This window comes from Festucalex cinctus, chromosome 2 (assembly GCF_051991245.1).
Source record: "Festucalex cinctus isolate MCC-2025b chromosome 2, RoL_Fcin_1.0, whole genome shotgun sequence".
NCBI lineage: Eukaryota > Metazoa > Chordata > Actinopteri > Syngnathiformes > Syngnathidae > Festucalex > Festucalex cinctus.
The window spans coordinates 20,609,028-20,633,365 of record NC_135412.1 but is presented as its reverse complement, the minus strand read 5'-3'; the positions used below and the strand labels follow the sequence as shown (position 1 = coordinate 20,633,365).

General features: G+C 42.0%; 1 protein-coding gene across 1 annotated transcript in view; it reads right to left on the bottom strand.

Annotated features, from left to right (window-relative positions):
- Positions 1–562: 562 nt before the first annotated feature.
- Positions 563–24,338, bottom strand: part of epha2b (eph receptor A2 b) — a 36,348-nt gene continuing 12,572 nt past the window's right edge. The window contains exons 4-17 of the mRNA XM_077513605.1: positions 14,846–15,001; positions 12,935–13,276; positions 12,732–12,862; positions 11,676–11,847; positions 11,505–11,604; positions 9,181–9,236; positions 8,968–9,093; positions 7,798–7,983; positions 7,671–7,732; positions 6,427–6,636; positions 6,194–6,343; positions 5,916–6,109; positions 3,561–3,716; positions 563–1,943 (exon numbers count right to left, since the gene is read on the bottom strand). Coding sequence (XP_077369731.1) covers positions 1,835–1,943; positions 3,561–3,716; positions 5,916–6,109; positions 6,194–6,343; positions 6,427–6,636; positions 7,671–7,732; positions 7,798–7,983; positions 8,968–9,093; positions 9,181–9,236; positions 11,505–11,604; positions 11,676–11,847; positions 12,732–12,862; positions 12,935–13,276; positions 14,846–15,001 — 2,150 coding nt within the window. The 3' untranslated portion in view covers positions 563–1,834. The remainder of the gene's footprint in view (positions 1,944–3,560; positions 3,717–5,915; positions 6,110–6,193; positions 6,344–6,426; positions 6,637–7,670; positions 7,733–7,797; positions 7,984–8,967; positions 9,094–9,180; positions 9,237–11,504; positions 11,605–11,675; positions 11,848–12,731; positions 12,863–12,934; positions 13,277–14,845; positions 15,002–24,338) is intronic.

Here is a 24,338-nt window from a genome sequence, read left to right as displayed (position 1 = left end):
AAATCCAGTGCATGTTCAATGTTCTTATGTGTGTAGTTTACTTACATCCGCGTGTACTTGTGAAACGTCATCATTCATGGGACAGGCACCGTCTTCCTTTTCAATTATTATTTTAAGCCACCTGTGTTGTTTTGCTGTTTCGTCAGTTTTCACATTTTAAGTCGTGTGCATGAAATATTAATACTAGACACTACTGTAAGTCTTAATTATGAGATAGTAATTAATACAATACTTGTAAGTCATATTTACAATGCTCATAAATTTTACTTTGTAATGATGAGAGGAGCTCATTATTATGACTTATTGAGCATCACACACTGTCATTTTAATTTTATTTTAACTTTTGAAATGATCTTCGCTTTTTACTGGCAGCAATGGGTTTACAAATTTCTCCAGGCCAAATAAACAATTACTTTCTTTGGAATGACCCGAATCTCTTGACTCCGATGTGCAGGACTGCATCTATGCGCTTGCACACACCATGCAAATGCTGATTATGTTTCACAAGCACAATTAAAAAACAAAACAAAAATCACATCCAAGAAAGCCTGACAGCACTGAGTAAAATTAAGTTTTTATTGCTCCGCATATGCATGAAAGCAAACTCAAAAGGGACAGTCTCTTTTTTTTGTTTTGTTTTTTAATGACAGAGCCACCTTTGATTCTAATCCAAGCTCAGTGTTTTATCATGATGAATAAATAAAAGTAAAAAATAAATAGTCTATTAAATACAATTTTAAGGCAAAAAAAATGAAGGATTGTTGAAGGATGATTTTTGGAGAGGCAGCTAAAATGGCTTTGGATAGAAATAGTGGAAACTGTACAAAATTATCTATTACATGACATCATTTAAAATGTAACACAAAAAGAATCCCTTTTCCAAAGCTACATCTATCATTTACAAAAAGGATCATTTGAAAAAATTCAAGTCAAGAAAAGTGTACATCAGTAACACAACGATTTGCAGTCATCAATTAAAAAAGAAACTCAAAACAGGCACTTAAAAATGTCCCACTTCATTGTCAAAGCAATTGTTTCTCATGTCCCCCAGAACAGCACGAGAATGTGTGTGTAGTTTACAAAAATAGACAAGACATAGAAACAATTATTTAGCCACAAATCATCTGCACCACGACAAGACTCATCCTCATGACATCTTTTTTTTTTTTGCATTTTGGCAACGCTTTTACCCGCTCTATCTTCATTACCGGAAGATCAGAGAGAGTGCATTCTCATTTGCACCATTGCTTTTCATTTTTGTAAAAGCATAATAAGCTATTTCCTGTCCCTTCTAGACAAACCCAAACCACAATATTTTCAAAGGAAGTGCTACATTAGAAATTCTTTAATCCCAGTGGTTTGGGTGAACTCCCAAATACAAAGAAAAGTGGATTATTTACAGAGTACCTCATACATATAAGCCTCACTCTTTGCTTACGAGATTATAGCTTAGTTTGGTTTGGGCCATCTCAAGCTGGTTGAACAGGAAGTGGAAGGTGGACTCTCGCTCTCTCGTCTGCACTCTCTCTCTTGCTCTCCGCCCACGCTGCCACACCTTCCGCCTTTCCTCCACAATGAACGCACATGTGAAGCCATTCCCACGAGTGACGTTTCTTTTTTTAAACAGGAATGAGTACTTGAGTCTGCTTGTGTATTTTCCTCCATCGCTTGCCAATGTTTGCTGCGCACTTCTGTTGATACCAGCGTGAAAAAGTGTACAGGATGTTTGTTTTTTTGCTTGCGTCGTCCCTGCGGTGTCGCTCCGGCTCAATTGGGAGTCCAAAGGGCTCTCTTCTGCTTCAGTGCTTGGTTTCAAGTCCCTTTGCGATGGCGTTCACACTGCAAACACACTCAGGGTGCTGGTCTGGTCCTTTAAGCCCAAAATGCTGTAGGCGATTCTTTTCAAATGGCCGGGCAGCCTCACCCCGATGTTCTTAATGTCCCTGTGACAGAGAGACGAGAGACATATTTTGTCAGTTATTTTTGATTTTATATTATTTTTATATATATATATATATATATATATATACATATACACATACATATACAATTTTTTTTTTTTTTTTTACAATATCCTCCTGACTACCAACAATTCAAATTTGTCCTCTGTAGTGGACCTTTTTACACCTGAATAATATCTCCCACCCTGTGCATACAATTGAATTAACTCCTTTTGTGGTCTATAGAGAACATTCAGAGCTTTCCAATGATACCACATGTGTAGGGATGGGGCTTTGCTACCTTTGATTGCATCAAAAAAGAAAATGGCTTCCCTCAGTGCAATCACTTTTTAGGGAAGAGGAAAAGTAAGTGTATAACACTTTTTTTATTGAACAAATTCAGGTTTTAAGTGTTGTTAGCATGTTTTCTATCAGACTCCTTAAGAACACATTAAAGTATTGCTTGGATTATTTTAACTCTATTTGAGCCTAGCATTTAAGTTTTAAAAAATGTCCTCTGTAGTGGACACATCATAGCTTAAAAATAAAAACTTTTTTTTTTTTCAAAAATGTCTTTAGCAGTATTCCAGTTACTTCACAAGGATTGGTGAATATAAAAATAAACATGATTGGACAATATTTTTTTCCTGGTAGTCAGAAGGTTATTTTGTTTGTTTACACTTTGGCACCCTTCCAACACTTTTCACGCTTCTGCGCCTTGGAGTCATGAAACATCCGCTTGCACTTCATGCATGTGGAGCCGGTTCAACGTAACAACATGAAAGGACAACACTTTAAGTCAAAGCCTTCATTAGCGGCTTTAATGATTTAACAATGATTCACTTGGCTGCCGGTGGCCTTCAGAGTGCTTGCAGATGGAGCCACGCACTCGCACCATTCTCCACGACAAACACTTGAAAGGAGCTTGTCATCTGCTTCCCAATCTTGCCAAATGGCAGCCAGCTAAAGACGTGAGCGGCATACAGCGGCAGGCAGGGAAGACGCCTCTTTGCGGCTTCCTTTTGGCTGCTCGCCCGCTTGGAAAAAGCCTCTGGCCCTCATTATTGTTCCAAACAAGCAGATATGATGCGCTTGACTAAGCCTTTTCTCCAAACGTTTGGGCAATTTCATTCAATTGCCGCCTTCTAAGTGTTCCCATACATGTGAAAGATAAGACAGAACTCCTCTGACACCTTCAATTTCTTCAAGAACGTTCTCTTCGCTTAAAAAAAAAAAGCCACAAGAAGCATTTTGCCCTCAACAGCCAAAAGTGACTTTTTGAGGGTTTGCAAATGTGCGCCGCTCAGGGCAAAGCGTGTGGGCAGAGCGAGGGATGATGGGATGAGAGAAAGAAGATGTGGCGTGACCTCAAAAAAGAAAAGAAAGCCGCGTCTTTCGTCCTACTTTTTCCATCACAAGCGTTTGACAAGCCCTGACTGAGGCTGGAGACGATAATGACGCCAGCGATTTTGCAGATTCGAGAAACGACTTGGACCAAGTCGGGAACAGATGTCCCGCTGAGAGTGAAAACACACGCTCGTGATATAACGTATCGAGCAAAACCAAAACACACAAGAATAGAAAAGGAATATGTTTGCGTCAGCAAATGCGAGCGCTTACTCGTTCTTCATCTGCAGGACTTGCTCCATGCTGACGATGCCGGCGCAGCTGAAGTTGTCGCTGTATTGGCTCATCTTTATGGATTCCAGCCACTCGGACACCGACCTGAAGGGCGAGCCGTCCGAACCGCTGACGCTGGGCAGGCGGATGGATACGCTGCAGGACCAGAACAAGTGAATGTTCTGTTATTATAATAAGAATAATAAAGCAGATGAGAGACAACTTTAATAACAGTGTGGGAAGACACTGTGATGAAAACCAGTTGGAGCAGTCAGGGAAAAAGTGATGACTGAGATTCGACAGTGGCGGCCTTTTGCTCCTTCTCACTGTCAAAAAAAGAAAAAAAGAAAACCTGCCTGCCTGCACACTCTCACACACAAAAAGACAATTTACGAGTGTCTGTGTTTCTCGACAGCGAGTGTTATATATGAGACACAACCTCTCAAATAAGATACAATGTGTGCACATTTCATCTGGGTAAGCAAAAGGAGCGCACATTCTCTATCTTCCGAACCTGAAAAACAGCAAGTCCTTAACTCATTCACTCCCAGCCATTTTCACTTTCGCTCCGGCTGTTTTACTGGATTTTGATTGATTTTTGAAAGGCCCACAAAATAATGTGTTCTATTGCTGTAAAAACATGGAACCTACCAAAAGAAAGATTAGCGTCTCTTCTTTCATCAGGACAAAAAAATAAATTAAAAAAAATAAAATAAAAATTATATATATATCTATATATATATCTTTCTGTTTGTAGCAATTAGCATTACAATATAGCTAACTTTCATCATTATTCACAAATTTGTTTAAAACTGTGGGGAAAAGAGCTTTTTGCAACATGGCCCTGATCGATCTCTTATACTTAGATGCCACATGTTGGCTGTTTTTGTAATAACTACCATTGTTTCGACCGTTTGCTTCAGTTCAGAGGCTGCATTAAAGCCTTCTGTATGCTCTAGCATAAAAAAACAAAAAAACAAAACATGATAAACGTATAAATACGTCTTTGGGACACATCAAACATTTAAAATAGAACGTACGTTTTTGGGAACAAATGAGTTAAGAGAAGAGTTGTTTTTTTTTTTTTTTCCTGAATCAGTCCTTGTCAATAGCCAATAATTCCAGGATATTCAAAATATGTTTACAGTTCAATCCCGCGCCTAAAATAACATTCAGCCGTACTGCACTAAACCATTGTCATCAGCTGGCCTCAACCTGTTTTACCCTCTTAAAACTGCTAAGTCAAATGTAAACCAAATGGGGTCAGATAAGTGCTGTGTCCAAGAGGGACAACTAATTGATTATCAACATAATAGATAATTAACTTTGATTATTTATTTTAAATGTCTATTTGAATTTAAAACTGTCCAAATGTTCGGAATTTCAGCTTCTCAAAAGTAAATACAAAGCAGTAATTGAATCATAATTTATTTTTATTTGTGCATTTTCTGCACTATGAATTTGAGATAATGTCCTGTTTTTGAATAAAGGGATGGAAATTTAAACTTTTTTTTTTTATTATTACTAGACACTTTAATTTTCATTGTACATGTTACAATGACAATAATGATTATATTCTAGAAAAGATACTTGCCAGATTAATCAAATATTAAAAATTAAAATCGTGGTGAGTTGCAGCCTTTGACAGAGCCAATGCACGGTTATTTATACCTAGTTTATTGGGTTGAGAATTTTGATCGGAAAAAAAAAAAAAAATATATATATATATATCCATACTGATGAGTTAACGCTACCAAGAAAGAGGCTGTTACAAATAATATTAACATTATTATCAACATGTACTAAAAAGAAGGTGCGCTTAGATTTGATTCCACAAATGGACCCGAATGAGCATTTTGTGCAAATGTAAAATTCCAAAGTGTGTCAGAGAAGTTCCAGAACTGGCATCACAAAAGATATATTTCAAATTCAAGCTGCTAACTACAAGTTTTTCCTCTTCAAATTGATCCCTCTGGAGAGTAGCCTTACATGCCACATCCTCATGCGCTCCTGGAAAAGATTCTTCCGGGTTTCTCCGCAGGTTCCATCGTCACGGCCATCTTGATATCGTTAACGTCTTTAAAACGGACCTCATTGAGGACTCGCTTGAGCTTGGGAAAGAGGAAAAAACTAACATGGGGCCACGTCGGGTGAGTATGGAGGTTACTCCAGCACGGTGATATTCTTCTCAAAAAGGACCTGTCAGATGCAAAGCCAATTGTGAGCAGGCGCTCTGTCATCAGATATTGAAATATATCTTTTGTGATAGCAGTCCTGGATCTTTTCTTACACATCTCATATATTCTGGCCACAGTTGATATTTTCCCCATTTTTTTTAACGGGAATAAAGGTTACCGTGGGTCAAAGTCGGCAATGGCCTTGAGGGAATCTGGACTCCGCAGCAGTTTGTCCAACAGGTTGACAATGTCCCCGAAACGCGGCCTCTTGGAGCGGTCCTGGAGCCAGCACTGCAGCATCAGCTGGTAAACAGTCGAGGGGCAGTCCATGGGCGCCGGCAGCCTGAAGGCCTCGTTGATTGCCTTCATCACCTGTGGACAATTTAGCACGCTGATGACTCATGAGCGGCCGGTAAACGTTGGCGCAAGGTGCCAAGGAAAACAAAAAAATCTCACCTCGTGATTACTCATGTCCCAGTAGGGCCTTTCGCCAAACGCCATCACCTCCCACATAACGATGCCAAAACTCCACACGTCGCTCGCCGACGTGAACTTCCTGTACGCGATCGCCTCCGGAGCTGTCCACCGAATGGGGATCTTTCCTCCCTGGAGAGTAAAAAAGGCGCCACGCTCATCCAGACTTGCCTGTAAAGCCGCATCTCAAAGCCATCCCTCGTTCGTCTACTCACACTCGTGGTGTAGGTCCCCTCGGGGTCGTCTTCCAGAACTCGCGATAAGCCAAAGTCGGACACTTTACACTCCAGATTGTTGTTGACCAGGATGTTGCGAGCGGCCAGGTCGCGGTGCACGTAGCTCATATCTGAGAGGTACTTCATGCCTGCGGCGATGCCACGCAGCATGCCCACCAGCTGGAAGGAGGAAATTTCGCCGTCGCGGTCCTAATGGCAGGAAGAAAAAAACAAAAAACAAAAACGTTATCAGCTCCCTCAAAGTTTGCTTGGGTGTAGAAAATAGACTCCAGAAATGTATAAACGCTAAAATCCAGCAAATTGAGCACCTAACTGATTGCACTTAATGCTCATTTGTATGTTCTTACAATTGTGACTTAATAAAGTTATTGAGTGTTTTTCATCACAAAACTGTATTATAGGACAACCATTTTACCCCTGTATATATTTTTGTTGTTGTCAGATTATATTGAACCTTTTTGGATGTAAAATTATTTCATGTAAAATTGTCATCTTTTTGATGAAAAACAACTTCACACAATTACAGTGGCTACTGTGGGGCTATGCTATGAGCTAGTAAGTTAGCTAACATTAGTTAGCAGTCGCATTAACACAGTTGGAACGTTATAGCTGTTTGATAGATGCTAAGTTATAACTATAATTTACTTTTTTTTTTAACCATTCACCGTGAATGGTTACTCGACCACTTCCTGTCTGTCCCATCTGTTTGTGCTGTGTCACATGACAGCGTCACAGACGTGACAGATTAGCAGAGACAAGATTTGACAAAATCATAACATTTTCATCTCCCTTTTTGTTCATGAACTAAAATGTCCATAAATTTTAGTCCAGTTTTTATTAAGTGAAGGACATATTCGTCTCGCCTTCATTAGTCGACGGGACGATAATGCATACTGATTTAGTCCCAGTTATTGTTTATTAATGAGGGTTTTAATATAGTTTAGTCTAGGTTTAGTTTGGTAAAAAATGTGTGTTGACGAAATAATTTTTGTTTAGTTTTTGTTGATGAAATTAACGCTAGTTACCAGCCAGTCAAAAATGAACATGTTGTCTTCCACCAGTGCAGTACGGAGCCCCTTTTTGACTCTTTTGGGCCACCATACATCCCACTGGTGTTTAGGCACTTTCGTTCATGTGTTTCTTGTACTTGTGACCTCCTTGAAGGAAGAGGGACCAAACTAGTATTTGTATCATTTGTAAGAGTTGAATTAATATGAACTCACCCTGAGGTATCTATCCAGTGCTCCGTTCTCCATGTATTCAGTTACAATCATGGCGTGTTTGACTGCACATAAACATAAAACACGTTAAGAAACAGGTGAGATGATGCTTCCAAATTTGAGTCCTTACATTTAGTGACCACCCCCTCCAGGTGGATGATATTCTGGTGGGAGAATTGTCCCATGATGGAAGCCTCGCCCAGAAAGTCCTGCCTCTGTTTCTCCGAGTATCCTGGCTTCAGCGTCTTGACGGCCACGGCCACCTCTTTCCTGCCTGGGACCTTCAGAATACCACGGTACACCTCGCCAAATTCTCCTGCAAGGAGATATATTTGCAAAGTCAAAAAGCGGACGTGTGTTTTGAAGTTTTGTCTTTCGGCGGATTTCTTTTGTTTGAAAAAGAGGGAGGAAAAAAGAAAGTTTGTGTGGCTGTTTGCCCCGAGGCACTCCTGCTGAGGTGTGTTCAAGGTTGGGTGTTGTTTAAAAGCAGCGGGCGGCCTGTGGTGGGGGAGTATGGGAATCAGCTGTCACATAAGGAGAAAGGCAGGGAGGGGGGTACGTCCATGGGACCCGGGGTGGGGGTGTATATTGGAGGACCAATAAAAATAAAAGGCTCCCACTTGAATAAACATGTCATGCGTGGGAGATTTGTGAGGTGCTGATGAATCACAACTTGGCAAGAGTTGCCACAACAGCCCAGGTCGATGTTTGTTAGGTTTACACACCAAAACATATAAGAATGACAACACAAAGATGAGAAGACAAGACTTAGTCGTTTTTGCTCACAGCGAGGAGAACAGAGTTACCAGGTACAAGCTGTCAAACATGCTCCGGCAATTCTCTTGCGCCCTGACTTTTTATTGGGACTGTCATATATCTAGTTACAAAAAAAAGCGTTGCACTACTAAGGGGTGGGGAAAGCACAATCGTGCAACGCTGCATTATCTTATAATAATATATCTGTCTGCTTGGAAGTAAGCATGTGATTATCCATTAGCAATGAAAGTTCTCGTTTCCGCTTCTGCCCCAGATGGTGTGACTCATTTTAAACACAACCACACTATCTGGTACAGTTCATCAGGGAAAAAAAAAGCAGTTTACGACCTTAAAATTCATATGAGTGTAAAGCATTTTCGCAAAAATATAACTTAGATACACTTTAAATGTAGCAATGTTCATCTTACTGAACGAAGGAGGCGGCTGTCAATCGACAGGTTAAGTTGCGGAAAATGTGCCGCCGTGTAAACAGCCCCACTGGGGATCGCAACATCTCTCAGCATGCCGCCGGGTTGTCACTCACCAGCGCCGATGACTTTCTGTTTGCTGATGTGGCTGGGGTGGATTTCGGTGGCAAACTTCAGGACGGCTGTGTTGGGGTCCTCGTAGGTGTGCGGGTCCACGTAGGTCTTCAGGGGTTTTAGTTGCTCTGCAGGGGCAGACGACAATAAAGATCATAAGGTCATCAGAAGAATGATGGGAGAAGAATGAGAGATGTGGTTTTTCTTTCAGGTACCCGAGCTGGAGAAGTAGGCATCTTCTGGTCCTTGTCTGGTGTGAGAGTTTCTTTTCCTGAAAAAGGCACACAAAAGATCACTTCTGTTTACCACCATAAAGATTTAGGATTGCTAGTCAAATAAACTCACTTTATTTCGCTGTTTACAGCTATATATATTTTTTTAAATATATCCATCCATCCATTTTCTTGGCCGCTTATTCCTCACAAGGGTCGCGGGGGCTGCTGGCGCCCATCTCAGTTGGCTTTGGGCAGTAGGCGGGGGACACCCTGGACTGGTTGCCAGCCAATCGCAGGGCACACAGAGACGAACAACCATCCACACTCACACGCACACCTAGGGACAATTCAGAGCGCCCAATTAACCTGCCATGCATGTCTTTGGAATGTGGGAGGAGACCGGAGTACCCGGAGAAGACCCACGCGGGCACGGGGAGAACATGCAAACTCCACCCAGGAAGGTCCGAGCCTGGACTCGAACCGGAGACTTTTTTTTAAATATAATGTGTTGAAAATATAAAATTATTAAAGGTTTGGTGAGTTTTCATGCAGAAAATAATACTAATAGTAATTGCTACAAAACCAATAGACCCTAATAGTGTGACGTCACGTTGAAGTGCGCCCGTTGCGGTGGAGGGCAGGGCCTCAATGCGAGTGAATTAGAAAACAGTCAGCGTGACCTAGAAAATAGGTCAAACAGTTGATAAATCAGCGATCAACGCTGTGGTGAACTTGTGCGCGGCCGACGGATGCTCGAATGGCTAAAAGAGAGATGAGATCATTCATTCGGCTGCCAGCAGAGATTCGAAACCAGGCGGAAGACAGTGAGGAGTGAAAAACGATCACGGTGGCTAGCGCAAAACTACGACGCAACTACTTTGCACCCACAAAAAGTACGAGGACATGCTCAGATCATTTTATGTCATGTATTTTTTTCTCTTTTTCATATAAAGTGGGTCATAACGTTAACCTCTGATTGTAAATTCGAGGTAGACGTGATGAATGTGCCATATTATCTTTAGTGAAACAATCATTCATACTTTTTTTTTGCATAAGTATTCAAGTCATTTTGAACAAAACGTTAACGATTTATTACAATTAACACTTTAACTTGGTCTTGATCTCTGCTGAGGAATGTGTTGTAAAAGTGTGGTCTGTTTGTTAGCAGCTAGCAAGCTAAGATAGCTTGAACTTGAAGACTTTGATATACAGCGAGACGAGTATATCCGGACACAAACGATTTAATGAATGACAATTTACACCATGAAAGTGGCGATCGACGTACTGTTTCAACCAAAAACAACATACCTTAACCTTCTACTTCCACTTTGCCCTCCAACAAACTCCATTTTTTGTTGCTAGCGGCTCCAAACGACTGGTTTCAATGAGTCGCAGTAATGTAGTGTCCTACTCGGGACGTTTTTATGTAACACTTGACACATTTCCCACCTTTTAATGAAAACGCCCGCCGAAAATCAAGCTATCTACATTCATTTGTGATGGGAGGCTTGCCCTCCGGGAGGCGCAGTGGGAGCTAAGCAGTGATGTCAGCTGGAAGGGTCTATACTGCCGTTTTGGAACACCCGGGACACCAAAAAGTAGTTTTTAAAAACATGATGAAATCCATAACATGGCAGAACATAAAAGTTCTTCTGCTGGCTTTGTGTTATTCCCTGAATCAAATATTCTTTTGAATCATTTTTTAATTGTTCATATAAAAAACCTAAGCGCTAAAAGAAGAGCTAAAACGTTGTATTTTGTGTGTACACTATTATCATCAATCATCTTTCATCTCAATGCCGTAAAATTCCGACTTGAAGTGGGCGGAGGGGGAGTTACATCTTGTACTTCCTCATAAAACAGGCCTGCTTTAATATCAATGGCACATTGCAACCTTTGTCATGACTTTCACAAAGGATTTCTTTGATCCGCGCTAACGATGAGCCGTGTTTACCGAGGCGATTGATTCAAAGCAGTGACGAGTAGACAGCCGGGCGGAAGGTAGATGAGGACAATCTTCAGGCTGCTACAGGAATGCTTCTGCTCAATTTGACAAGAGAGAGAAGCACTTTGTACCCAAGAGGCCTTTCCCCTCTTGTCACCGACAATACCGCACTCTGGACACATTTGCTTTCAAAGTCCCCGACAATCCCAAGTAGAGAACCAACGAACACGCAACACTTTGGTTTTGTTCCCTTGAGGGTCAGAACACATTGAGGTGCAAAACGGTGACAAAAGGAAGAAAGAAAAGAAGAGGTGACGGCAGATTGAATGCAAAGGTCATTTGGAGGCCCTGTGGAGGAAGAGGAGGAACGCTTACTGACCGTCTGCGGAGGAAGACGACCACGAACAGTACGAACAACACAGCCGCGCCTGCGACTGGCACGCCAAAAATGAGCGCAGGGTTGGTCTGAGTCAGCGGTTCTGTAAAAAGGTAAGTGTGAATTAAAGCCGCACTGTTGCAAAACAGTGGCCTGCTTGCGTCTCCTGCCTACCTGCAGATGAAGTTTCAAACTGCTCCTCCACGCTGGAGCCTCCGGGACTGCCGTCGCTGCCGAGGGCCTGCACCCTGAACAGGTAGGCCGTGCCGGGGGCAAGATCGCTGATCTGCACCGAACTCTTCTCCAGGATCAGCACCGTGTAGGTGGTCATGTCCAGATTGTCATCCTGAGAGTATTTCATGTAAGCTCAACATCATTTGCGCTCTTATGGAAAATACATGGCTACAAAATGATTATGCGACTCCATTTTGGTTAACAAAAATAATACAAAAGTCCATTCATCTGGCAGGTGAGACGTACTGCACAGATATGAAAGGAATGATCAGGAATTGAGATTTACGTAAAAAAATGGCAACATTTGGATTTGCTGCTAAGACTGTAGTTGAAAACAATGTGTTCACATATTTGGAGATCGCCCCCCCAATTTTTAAAATAATATTTAAAAAAATAAAATAAAAATATATATTTTGTGGAAAACGCTTATTTGAAGTTTCTTATCCCTGTTTTGGGGTTTTTGTTTTGTTTTTTCAGTGTATTTATAATGGCTATCAATTATACATGGATTTTTTGCTACTTCGGGGGGTTGTCCACTGTATTGATACAGATGGTATAAATGAGTTCAAAGTTCCAGATTACATTTACATTCATTCTCATCTCATCATTCCCCGACAATAACATGGAACGTATCCAACGTACACAGCGTAGTTAAAAAAAAAAAATTCCTCAACTCAACTTCCCATGGAAGGTTCCTGGAGTTTTTCCCACTACTTAACAAGCCCAGTCACAATAAAACTACTGTACTCGTTTTCTTCCAGATCTGTGCAGTAGTAATCTAGTTTGTATTCACTCTAACTATCATGTCTCACCTACTGTACCACTATGGTGCTCATTAACACAGATTTTATGGGGGGGGGAAAAATCTGCCTTTTATCTGCATTTCTTTCACTTTGATTAATAGAAAATGCACAAAAGAGCGATGCAATCCATGCAGATGATAGAACACGTTTGTTTGTTGCAGCAGTGTGATATGAAATGTGGGAAGACAAGCACCTTCTTGCGATAGGTGAGTTCATAGCGGAAGGGCCGAGGTTGGAAACGCGGTCGAGGGGACACGTCCCAGGAGATGGACAACTTGGTGGCCGTTCTCTCCACCATTCGAATGGAGGTGATTTTCGGGGGATCTGAGGACACAAAATGACTTATTCAGTTTTTCTCAGCTCCAGAAAGAACTGCCATGCGTGTGTACACGTCACCTGTGTAGTGCAGCGAAGTAGTCAGAGCGCTGGTGGCTGGCGTTGCCTGACTGGCCAACATGGACACGCCGCTGTGAGCCTCCACGGTGAAGGTGTAGTTGAGGTGGGCGTCCAGCTCGCTCACGGAGACCCTGGTGTCGGTCAGGCCGGTGCTGGATGGCTCGTAGTGAATCTTGTCCCCGCACGGCTGGCAGGAAGAGCCCTCGCAGCGCTGGCACTCCACGCTGTACGTGAGGTCCGCCCGACCGCCGGTGTCGTCAGGTGGACTCCAGGAGAGGAGGAGTTTTCCGGTGGAGAGTTGTGTGGTGGTGGCCGTGAGGTCTTTGGGAGCAGATGGGAGGCCTGAACAGAGGATGAATATGGATATTAGAAGTAGTTTAAGCTTTGTCAGAGCTGTCACACTTCCTTGTGTGACGTGTTGTGGAGCGCAGTTGTGATTGAGTCGGAGAGCTTTCTTTTGTTGGGTTTTCCTGCTGTTTTTAGACATGTGACAGCTCTGAGGAAGGCTGTAGTAACAGCTGAAACTTGTCAGCAATGTATGAATTCTCGCTTCATTGAAATTTTTTGTCTAAAATGAAACTTCCAAGCTATGCTACAAAGGCAATCTGGCAGGTGAGACCTACTGCACATATAGAGCATGGCCAAACAATAACATTTGTGGAGACAAGCTACCACCAAATAATTTAACGTTGTCATGGTTTGGGTTTGTTTTGTTTTGATATTGTCCTCATGTTTCTTTTGAATTATTGTCGTGATCTGTATTTTATCATGTTGTCCTTGTGGACTTCCCCCGTCTCGTCCAACCTGAGTATGTCCACCTGTGTTTGCTCACCCCTCTTACTTTGTCAACCAATCAGCACCCTCTGATACTAGTGTCTTGCCCAGCTGTGTCTAATTGTGTCAATTAGTGTGTGTGTATTTAGTCTCTTGTCTCCCCTCTGTCTGTGTCGATTCATTGTCATTTTCCTCATGTCATGCTGCCGGTTTTGTTCCACGTCTTATCTTGTTTTACCCTTTTGGACTTTGTTTTGTTTCTCAATTTGTTGCTCATTTTTGCCTCCTCATTTTTTTTTTTTATTAAACCTCTTTTGGATTCTTTGCCTCCTCGCCCTGCTTTCCTGTAATTGGGTCCACCACCACACCTCGTTCGTGACAAAAGTTCGTCAACCCCAAATTTATGTCTTGACAATAATGTTTCATGCAGCCCAACTAGTCCAAATATGGTATTCTGGTTAATATTGTGTTAGTGGAATATAAGTTAAGCAGCAAAATCAAGAAGTTTTTATCAATATCAGAAGGCGGCCATTTTGCCACTTGCTGTCAATTGAAAGTGACATCACAGTTGTGGCTCAAGTCTCAGATAACAACCAATCACAGTGAGCTGTGATTGGTCATTGCCTGAGCAGCTGTGATGTCATCTTCAGTCGACAGCAAGTGGCAAAATGGCCGCCCCCTGACATGGATAAAAACGGCTAGATTGTGCTTCATAACTCACATTCCAAAAATTAATATTAATCAGAATGTCATTTTTAGACTAGTGAGGTCACATATAACACATTATTGTTAAGACATGTTTAAGTTTGAATTACACCTAAGCAAATTTGTTTTTTTCAGAATTGTGTATGCGACTGGTAGCCCTTTACATTTACCCAAGGAGTAGCTCTGTTTTAAGGTTGGTGAACCTTGCTCTATGTATGAGTTTCTCAAAATATGAGCCCTGAAAGTTGCCCAAAATGGCGTCTTTGATTTCTTTGTGGCCCTTGGAAATGGGAGAAGCCCAGCAAGCCCAACACAAGCGCTTGTTCGAAACCCCAGTGAGACGTATTTCACGTCCCTATACTTCTATTCTGTCCATATGAACCAGAAGTCACACTTGTTGGTGTGAGAAAGGAGATGAGGGCGTGTCATCACCTGAGCAGGCTCCAGTGGGTGGGTCGCTTGGGGCCCGAAAGAATCCATCCATGCAGGAACACAACAAAGCCCCGGAGCCCGGCCCCAGGGTGTTGGCAGGACACGGCTGACACTTCTCACCGGAAGCTTCCGCTTTGAAGAAGCCGGGCTGACATTCTGCATAGAAGTAGAAAAGAGACATTTATTTGCATGTGTGACTTGAAGCAAACATCACGTGAGACACAGAAGCAGCCGATCCGGCCTCCTTGAAGATTCCACCAGTGTCGTGAACTTTTTACCTCGTGTGTGAGACAGCAAGCTTCAGTGGACGTGTCATTAGACAAAGGTCGAAGGTGACGCGAGATATGAGAAGGCAAACAGGCTGTGCAGTGTTGACTCAAGTCATTACAACAACGCTCCATCGCTGCAACACCGCCACCGATACTTCTTCTCTTTGCAAAACTGCTGCCTCTCTTACAACAAACACAACCAGTCGTCCCGCATTCCACAGCAGGAAGACGAGTACCGTGCGAGGCTATAAGTTCACTTTGAAACGTCAACATTCTGCCCATATAAATGGTTCAACTCGCATTTGACAAGGCCAAAGACATTTGTGCTATATTTACACTTCACAATCTTGATCTGATCTGTATTAAACATTGATCCTGCGTACACAAAGCCAAAATGATTATTATTATTATTATTTTTTGGTGGTATCAGTTTGAGAATTTTTGCAGGGACTACCTCCCATGTATGTTGAAAAATAAACGCACACTAAAGAAAACAAACTGTAACCTTAATGGGAGATATTGTAAAACAATGGTGGAGCAGTGAACCGGTTTGCAAAACAGTGTATCTTTTTTATGTACCAAATTATTAGTGAGTTGTGATATTTGTAACGCTGTTTTCCCACCCTATGTTGCAATTTAGCAACCACTGCCTCATCATAGAGTTCTTTGTGTAGAATGTTAACTTGTCTGTTGTGGAAATCTGAAATGTCCTCGCACGCTTTCAGCCTGTTATTGACAAAGCACAAACGCCGTGCACACACCAGAGCGAGAGTTGTTGTTGGCCACAGCTCACACTGAAACACACACACACTTAAAGATTTTGCGCCAACCAACCAACCTCCATCCAGCTCGCCAACATCACATGCCACCACACCTGCAAATGATATAGATGCTACAATATGTACAGTATTTTCTCTACGCTTTATGCTTGCAATTATTTTGTGTGCTCAAATACATTTACAATGTTAAAAAAAAAAAAAAAAAAAAAAGCTTCTGCTCATAAAAAAAAATCAAACAAGACAATTGGAGATAATTGCAAAATAATAACATTTAAAACAACAAATAAAACATAAAGGGCTCAAGTCTCGTGTTGTGTTGAACGCCAAGGAACAACCACTTAGAGGTTTCTAAATAATAGCAGAATTTAACTAAGAAAATCAACATTTAAGTGCACTGCAGTTAGCCTGCCAGTTGAGAGAGGCCAGAATAGGAGTTTGGTGCTCTCTTTTGTGTTCCAGTGGCATACTTAAAATTCGACATGATGAAAAAAAGATAACAGACAAGTAAAAATGATACAAAAAATAATTTATATATTTTTTTAAAATGTGAAAATCAACAGAAATAAAGCAGTAGTGAATAAAAGGCACTCAACATTCTAGCACATTCTTCCCCGCGCGCACCACATTCATGCTTTTGAAAGCATAAAACCCAGATTAGGTGACACTTGATTTCACACGTCCAGCATTATTGGAAGAACTGCAGGTAGCGCGCCCCGCCATGCGTCGGCGTGCTGAAACATGAACTTAATACGGTGTGAAATGTCTCGGAGAGCGCTCCGTAAAAGAGAGTGAAAATGAGAGGGGCCCCTCTTTTGGCTGAGAACATTCGTCGGCGGTAGCGATGGCGGCTGCTGCTCGTGCCCTCTCGCTATGGCACGTTCACACAAACACACCATGCAAGCGAACACACGTTGGCGTGGGCCGTCCCTGACATCAGAGGGCCGATTATGTTTGCTGCTAGTCACCTGTTCAAGTCAATTTAGCTGCATTTCTATGTACCGGTACATGCATGTTGCGCGTAACATACGGTGCCGCTTCTTGTCTCACTTCTAAGCCTGCAATGTTTAACACTTTTACTGCCACACGTTATCCACAAAAACAACCCCCACAATGCCAGCCGATTTCACTTTTAACTCATCTTTCAAGGCAAACAAAATATTGTGTTCTCTTACTACATATACAAGTTGTGTACCGCATGAAAGATCGCATTCCATTCTTTCATTCGGAAAAAAACGTATGTTTCTACCTTATTCTGTTCTTTAGTAATCACCATTTGAAAATAAGCAATTTGAGTAACATTGAGCGAAAATAGAAAAGCTAAGGCGAAAACAAGCTTTTTATGAAAAGATACATTTTATCCACAACAGTGACTTTGACACTAATACGTTTTGTTTAGTGATGCTCTGTGAATTAGGTTTAATGTGACAAAGGTTTTGATCATTCACGTCATCCTTGAAAACGTTGATTTCATCAGGTTCCATCATGTTTCAATGTAATTTCATATACAGGCAGCCCATTGAAATGAGATACAACGCTATCATCTGCTGGCCAAGTGGGTGTTTTTGATTCCACAACCCATTGACCAGGATGCGCTGCACTTAGACATCACACTGCCTATTGATTTAAAAAAAAAAAAAATGTAGTTGACCTCATTTAATGTTTATGGCGGCATACATTGTGATTTTACAAATGGTCATTAAACGTTTTTGGCGGTCAAAGTGTTAAATAGCCATACATGTTACAAGTTGAGCAGATTATAGAACTAGTCAACTTTTGTAAGTGTGAGACTTCAAACTGACTAATCACGTGTTTTTAGCATGCCGCCTTCCGGTCAGTGAAGTTACAGAAAACTTTTGACTCGCCTGTCTGCTGCCGTCGCCAGACTGGAACGCCGGCGGCAGGTGAGCAAGTCGAAAGTCCTCTGTATAAAACACAAGATGAGAAGATGAGGTTTGCTGGAGAGAAACGTGCAGAACTCTAACTACAACTGCATCAGCGTAAAGGTGAGTTGTATTTTCAAAAAAGGTTGGGGATGGCTTTACTGTTTGACCTAGTTGTTAAGCAAGGAATGAGTACGTGCAAACAGCAAAAGAGAAAATGGTGCGATTGATGAAAATGAACACAAGGAACTCAAATTTGTGAAGACCAGTGCCAATGACTGCATGCAATAAATAACCCTTTCAAAACCCCAATATTGGCAACCCGATATGCTCTTATTGAGATTTTTCAAAACCCGAATAATGTGTTACCCCTTTTTGAACCCAAATATTTGGTCATAAGTGCATTGGGAAAACCCCAATTGAACTGAGCATTGGCTTGTGTTGTGTGCATGTTAAATTCACAAGATGAATCTTGGTCAGAGTACAGGAAGTACATGTATGCAAGACGGCCATCCTACGTTGCCTAACTTGAATACGTTGATTACTGTGTGGCGTTTTCACGTTGTTTTCTGTCTACAGCAAAATTGCAGATGCATATTAATGCGTGCATCTGGTGCACAACCCATCAGGAATGCACAAGCAGAGGTAAGCATAACAAGGAAGCAAAGAACCACACTTTTGGAGCGAGGACACCGACTATTAGTGTGGTGAGGATAAAAAGTTAAAAGTGGAAATGACGTAACGTCTGACCGTGAGTCGCGATATCGATCGGGTTTTGTGTACGGGAATAATGCTGTCCACTCACCCGTGTCAATGGGTTATCACGAATGTTTCAGAAAAAAAAAAAAAAAAAAATTGCAATATTTTTTTCCCCTCAATATCGAAATTGAGATTCTATGCGATTTCATTTCAAGGTCCTCCTCCAATGTATCAAACAATAAATTCTCCATTCTGGTTTTAGAGGGTTAGGCTTACACTAAAATAAAGGCAAAACATGAATATGAAAGACTAGTTACTGGCTTCCATTAGAATTGTTAGCTTACTAAACACTTCCACTTGTAGAATCTTTACATGTTTTATGAAACAGCAATTTGTAAACATGTGGACTGCACTTCTGAGTCAATGGCCTTATCTTGACACTACATTAATAAGTACGTAAATAAATAAAAATACACATTATAAAAAAGCTTACTGTCCGACTTAAGTCAAGCAGATATTTTTTGTGATTAAATGTTCACCCCAATCTATACTCAATAAAAATAGAAACACACTTGTTTTTGCTCCCATTTTTTATTTAGAACTCAAAGATCTAAAACTTATATAAAACAATATCACCATTTCCCTCAACTATTGTTCACAAACCAGTCGAAATCTTATAGTGAGCACTACGTTGTGCCTTAGCACACCTGTGCACTAATCATGGCGTCTAATCATCTTGATATGGCACACCTGTGAGGTGTGATGTATTATCTTGGCAAAGGAGAAGTCCTCACTATCACAGATATAGACTGGTTTGTGAACAATATTTGAGAAAAATGCTAATGTTGTCTATGTGGAAGAAGTTTTAGATCATTTGATTTCATCTAATAAAAAATGGGAGCAAATACAGACGTGTTGCGTTGACATTTTTGCGTATATAAGCCACAAAAGAGCATGCTGCATCATATCAGTGGCATTTACTCCTTGACACGCAGCAGATGAGCTCCTGTGAAGAGGTATACATTAACTTGAAGGGCGGCTGGAGGAACAAAGACAACTCGTTTGCATGAAAAGAATGCGCGCGCATGTCAATCAAGCCTCCCATTAAGACAGAAGCTCCTCTCTGTCTCGGCCAGCTGCTTGGCTACTTATTAACCAGGCCAAGAGAGGTGCCGCGGTGCGGAGCGGAGCACTGACTAGAGAGGGCGAAAAGACACAGGACAGACCTGACTCCATATTGAGAAGGGGAAGCAGCTGCTGCCTCCAACTCACATTCATAGCTCTACCTCTCCACACTCGTAATCCCCAAATTCCTTCCTCCCCTCTCCCCAGCTAAGCCATTAACGTTGCTATTCATCGGCAAACAGCAGGCAAGGAGAATGCCACGCCATTCAAGTGCTAAGAGAAAAAGCCTTGCGGATGGGAGTTGCCCATGCAAATGCCACATGGAAAGTGGAGAAAAAAAAAAGCAGGCTGGCCTCCGTCTGCAATGCATCTTGCTCGACCTTACAGTCACACCGAGATGCATTCCAGTGAACGCCACGCAACAGGAGGTCCCAACCAAAACAAGCCACACTGCTACTGTCACATCCTGTAATGAGAAGCAAAGAGCTATTATTGACTTTGTCGTCTCCATTATGTGACTTTGAGGAAGGATTCAGTGTTTGTTCATGTAAGCTCATCTAGAAATAAAACCAAACAATGGGCTTATGCTATTGACATACACAAAAACAAGTAGAACATAAACAATTTATATAGCCACCAGAAACCAGTCTTCTGTCACAATTTGTGAGTAGACTACCATCATGATGATAGTGTACTTAAGTTAAGGGGCAAAATTTCAGAATGAACCTAAACTGCACTACAACCTTCTTGTCTAACTGTTATCAGTACTTTTTGTTTTTACTTTTAAGTTTCTGTTTAATTAAAAGAGCTGAGGAGTAAAAATTCACAACCGGTGTTTCATCCATGAATTGTCCAATACATTTCAAGAAAGTCCACTTCTATGCCTTTATACTCAATCTTGTTGCAACCTGCTTACACTCTCAACTCACTAAGATTTGCTTCCCTCTGATGAAATACTTTTTGAAGCCTCGCAATGATGAGGTAACTGTTGATCCATTGTTAGTGGTGCTGGGCGGTATACTGGTTCTCATCTTTTTAAAAGTTGCACTTCTAAACACGGAAGGTGTGACCGTGAGGTGTGGTGAAGATAAACAGTTTGTACTTTGGTGTTACGTTACGGCGAAGATGGATGGCATGGAGGCGGAAATTACAAGAATGCTAAGCTGCAGAACTTGTAGAACGTGACACAGAAGAACTTGTTCCAAAATGAGGAGCTGTCTGACATTTGGAGGTGTTCTCAAATCCAACATTAACCATTAACCAACCGATTTAGCCATTTTCAGTCGACAACAAGTAGCAAAATTTCTCAGGTGTACCTAATCATTCAAAACTCTTATCTCCAACAATCAGTTTTTGAACGTCAATGTTTTTCATCTTATGTTCTTCCTGGCTCTTAAAGTAGGTTTTGAGCCCACATGTGTCTCACCAAGCCACTACTGTGTATGACTATCAGGCAACTATTGAGTTATTTACCAAGAGGATTCTTCGACAACAGTGCATGGAAGCTTCCTGAGTCCACGTAGAAGGCGGATTGTTTCAGGACACGACAGGAAGCAGGAAGCGTGAGGCTGACGCAGCGCTTCCTTCCTTCCTCTCAAACGTTCAATGAAAGTAAGAAAACACCGCAAGCGTGACCCAGAGAAGCAGCAGCATTGATTCAAGTGTGGAGATGGATGCAGCTTTGCTGTGTTGACCTGACAACACAAGCCCAAAACCCAAACGAAGACTCCTGATATGAACAAAAACCTTTTTAAAGAGTCCAAACGTCTGATGAACTCATGGCCCCCATTTTGCCTCCTTAGTGCTCGAATGTGAAGTGCTGTTTGTCATTTGAGAGGCCCCGCCAGCCTCCAGCCGCTGTGTTTGTTTATTGAAGCTTAGTGCAAGGGGCCCGTTCCATTCTGGGAGCCCCATGGCCCAGGAGCTGGAGCCACGATGTGCCCCGCCTGGTGCGTCTGCACAAGTTAAGATGGATGAGATGGTGACAGTGATGAATGCATGCTTGGATAGATGGATGAATGGCTAACATGGAGACTTGACAAGGGAAATTGCCCCCGAGACCCGAGGCGTAAGTGGTAGGGGGGGCCCCACAATGGAGTTTGGCAGTAAGGTCATGTGTGCCTGAGGGCAGCGGTGAGTTAAAGTGTGCGGGGCTTCCACAGAGTTGCCGGCCAAGTAAAACAAACTCATGTTGGCTGCGAGGAGGGGTGAAATGGGTAGAAGTATGGCCAAGGAACACAAAAACACATTGAACGACAGTACAAATAAATGTGTAAATCATTATCCCCGACTGCTCCGTTCCTCAGCTACTTGAATCTATCACGGCAATATGTCATGTCATTCTGCTAGAATGCAAGGTGACAACACGTCATTAGCATTTTGGCTGTTGTGGCGGATGAACAATGGGGCTCTCTGTTTGGGGAGGTTACATGAGGTAGATGAAGGTGGTAGGTAGAGTACGGTGGAAGCGCGTGCATGAACGGGGGTCGGTCATTAGCCAAAAGGATTAACAGCTGTAAGGGCATTACATCTGTTTCACAATTGCACTCTGGCTTTCATGTGGCTGTGAACAAACGCAATCCATTCTCTTATCCCCTTCCTCCTCTCGGACCACCGGCAACAGGGGCAAGCTGGATCCACCCAATGAAAAGACATGTTCACAAGTAAATCCGTCTCTTTGAAGGGGACTAAAGAATAGAATGGCTGGCTTGGTCCGACCAAAAGCTGACTTTTTAAGAAGCATGGAAATTTGATAAAATGGCCCAAAAATAGTCATTTAGGACAGTGGAGCCAACATCCAACTTCTCTACGGTAAATCAGATGAGACTGGGTCAAATTTTTTTTACAAGAGGCCTTAAGGTGATGTGCTTAAAAAAAAAGACCCTTTGGGAATTTTTGGGCTACCATGGCTTGGGAGAGGAGGAATATGCGAATTATACTTACAAAAGAATGGCTGTTAGAAGCGGCAATAGTTGTAAAATGTTACATAAACGAGAGTGCCACCACCCATCATTCTTCGACAAATTCAGGTAAACATTAAAGGGATAGTTCGGATTTTTTGACATGAATCTCTATTTCATCCTCACTTCCAGTGTGTGCGATCAGCACTGACTTACCCCTGACAGCGTTCTGTGACATGAGTTCTGGTCCGGTGGCGGACAAGAGGAAAATAGTCCAGCAAGTTAGCTGTGGTCAAGTAAATAAAGCGTTTTTCTTCTAAAAACAATTTGTTCAAAAGTGATACATTTGCATCACAAATTACACAATACTCCTTTCTGAAAAAAAAGACGCCATTACCGCCAGGCACTACTTTTCTGTTCGCTCGTATCAATGCGCGACACCGCGCGTGCAGCTGATAGACGCACACTAATCTACAAATTGTTTGTCTTTTCGAAGGCGGAAGGCTTGTGGATCAGCTGTCTGCAGCGCGTCGATCAGCTGTCGACAGGGCGATACGAACGAACAGAAAAGTAGTGCCGGCGGTAATGGCATCTGACTTTTTTCAGAAAGGAGGATTGTGATGCAAATGTATCACTCTTTTGAACACAAATTGTTTTTAGAAGAAAAATGCTTTATTTCCATGACCCCAGCCAGCATGCTGGACTATTTTCCTCTCGTCCAACACCGGACCGGAACTCGTGTCACAGAACGCTGTCAGGGGTAAGTCAGTGCTAATCACACACACTGGAGGTGAGGATGAAATAGAGATTCATGTCAAAAAATCCGAACTAACCCTTTAATAGGCCTATATTTATTACTATATTTCTGTCTTGAGATGAATGTTTGCAACCTGTTTAACTTGTTTACAACTGGTGGGAAAAAAAAATAGCACAGACTTATTAATGAGGAAGCTATAACTAGCATAGCTAACATCAGCTCATTTCCGCTCAGACATTACTTCACAAAGTGGAAACGAGCAGTTATGTAGCTACTTATTTTATGAGAAGTACGTTTACAGTTTTTATTTCATTTTGAAAAATTCAAATTCAGTTTTTTTTACAAAGTATGTGCAGACTGCAAAGTGCGTTGTAGGGGAAATGTATGAAATATTAGAAATGACTATTTTTCCATATTCATTAACGAAATGCGGCTCTTGGATGTTGTTTATCTACACAGCCCCTAAGGTGACATGGTAGGAAAAAAAAACAACAACTTTGCGTTCCCTCGCAAAGAACGCAAAGATGTTGTTTTTTTTCTACCATGTCACCTTAGGGGCTCCGTATTTATCTAAGAAGACAAGCTTGTTCGCAATCCAAAACGATGTAAGCCAGACACCCGTGTTGCAACTTGTACATGGAATGTAGCAATGGTGAGGAATAAAAGCAAGTTTGGTTTTGTGTTTAAATTTGTCCTGCTCCTTTGATGAAACAGCCAGTCAGGTGGAAAACGCAGCAGCGGTTTTCTCCGTTGCCCTCAACTTCCTGGTAAAATGCACCAATAAAAATCAATGAAAGTGGCTGAGCATGGCTGGTCACAATAGAAAGCCCTGAGCCAAACGGGTCGGGGAATCAACCAGGGATTAGGTGGCCTCCGGTTTCCGCTCTTCCTGTTGCCAGTGACGGGTGGCTGGCTGTTGTCGGATGAGGAGATAAATGACATACTGGGAAGGAAAGTGCTGAGCTCACCTCGCACAGCAGAACAACACAATGCGCTTCACATTGCAGTGAGCCCCCCCCCCAAAAAAAAAACAAAAAACGCCACCGCTCCATCGGCTCTGCACCGCCACCACAAACACACATCC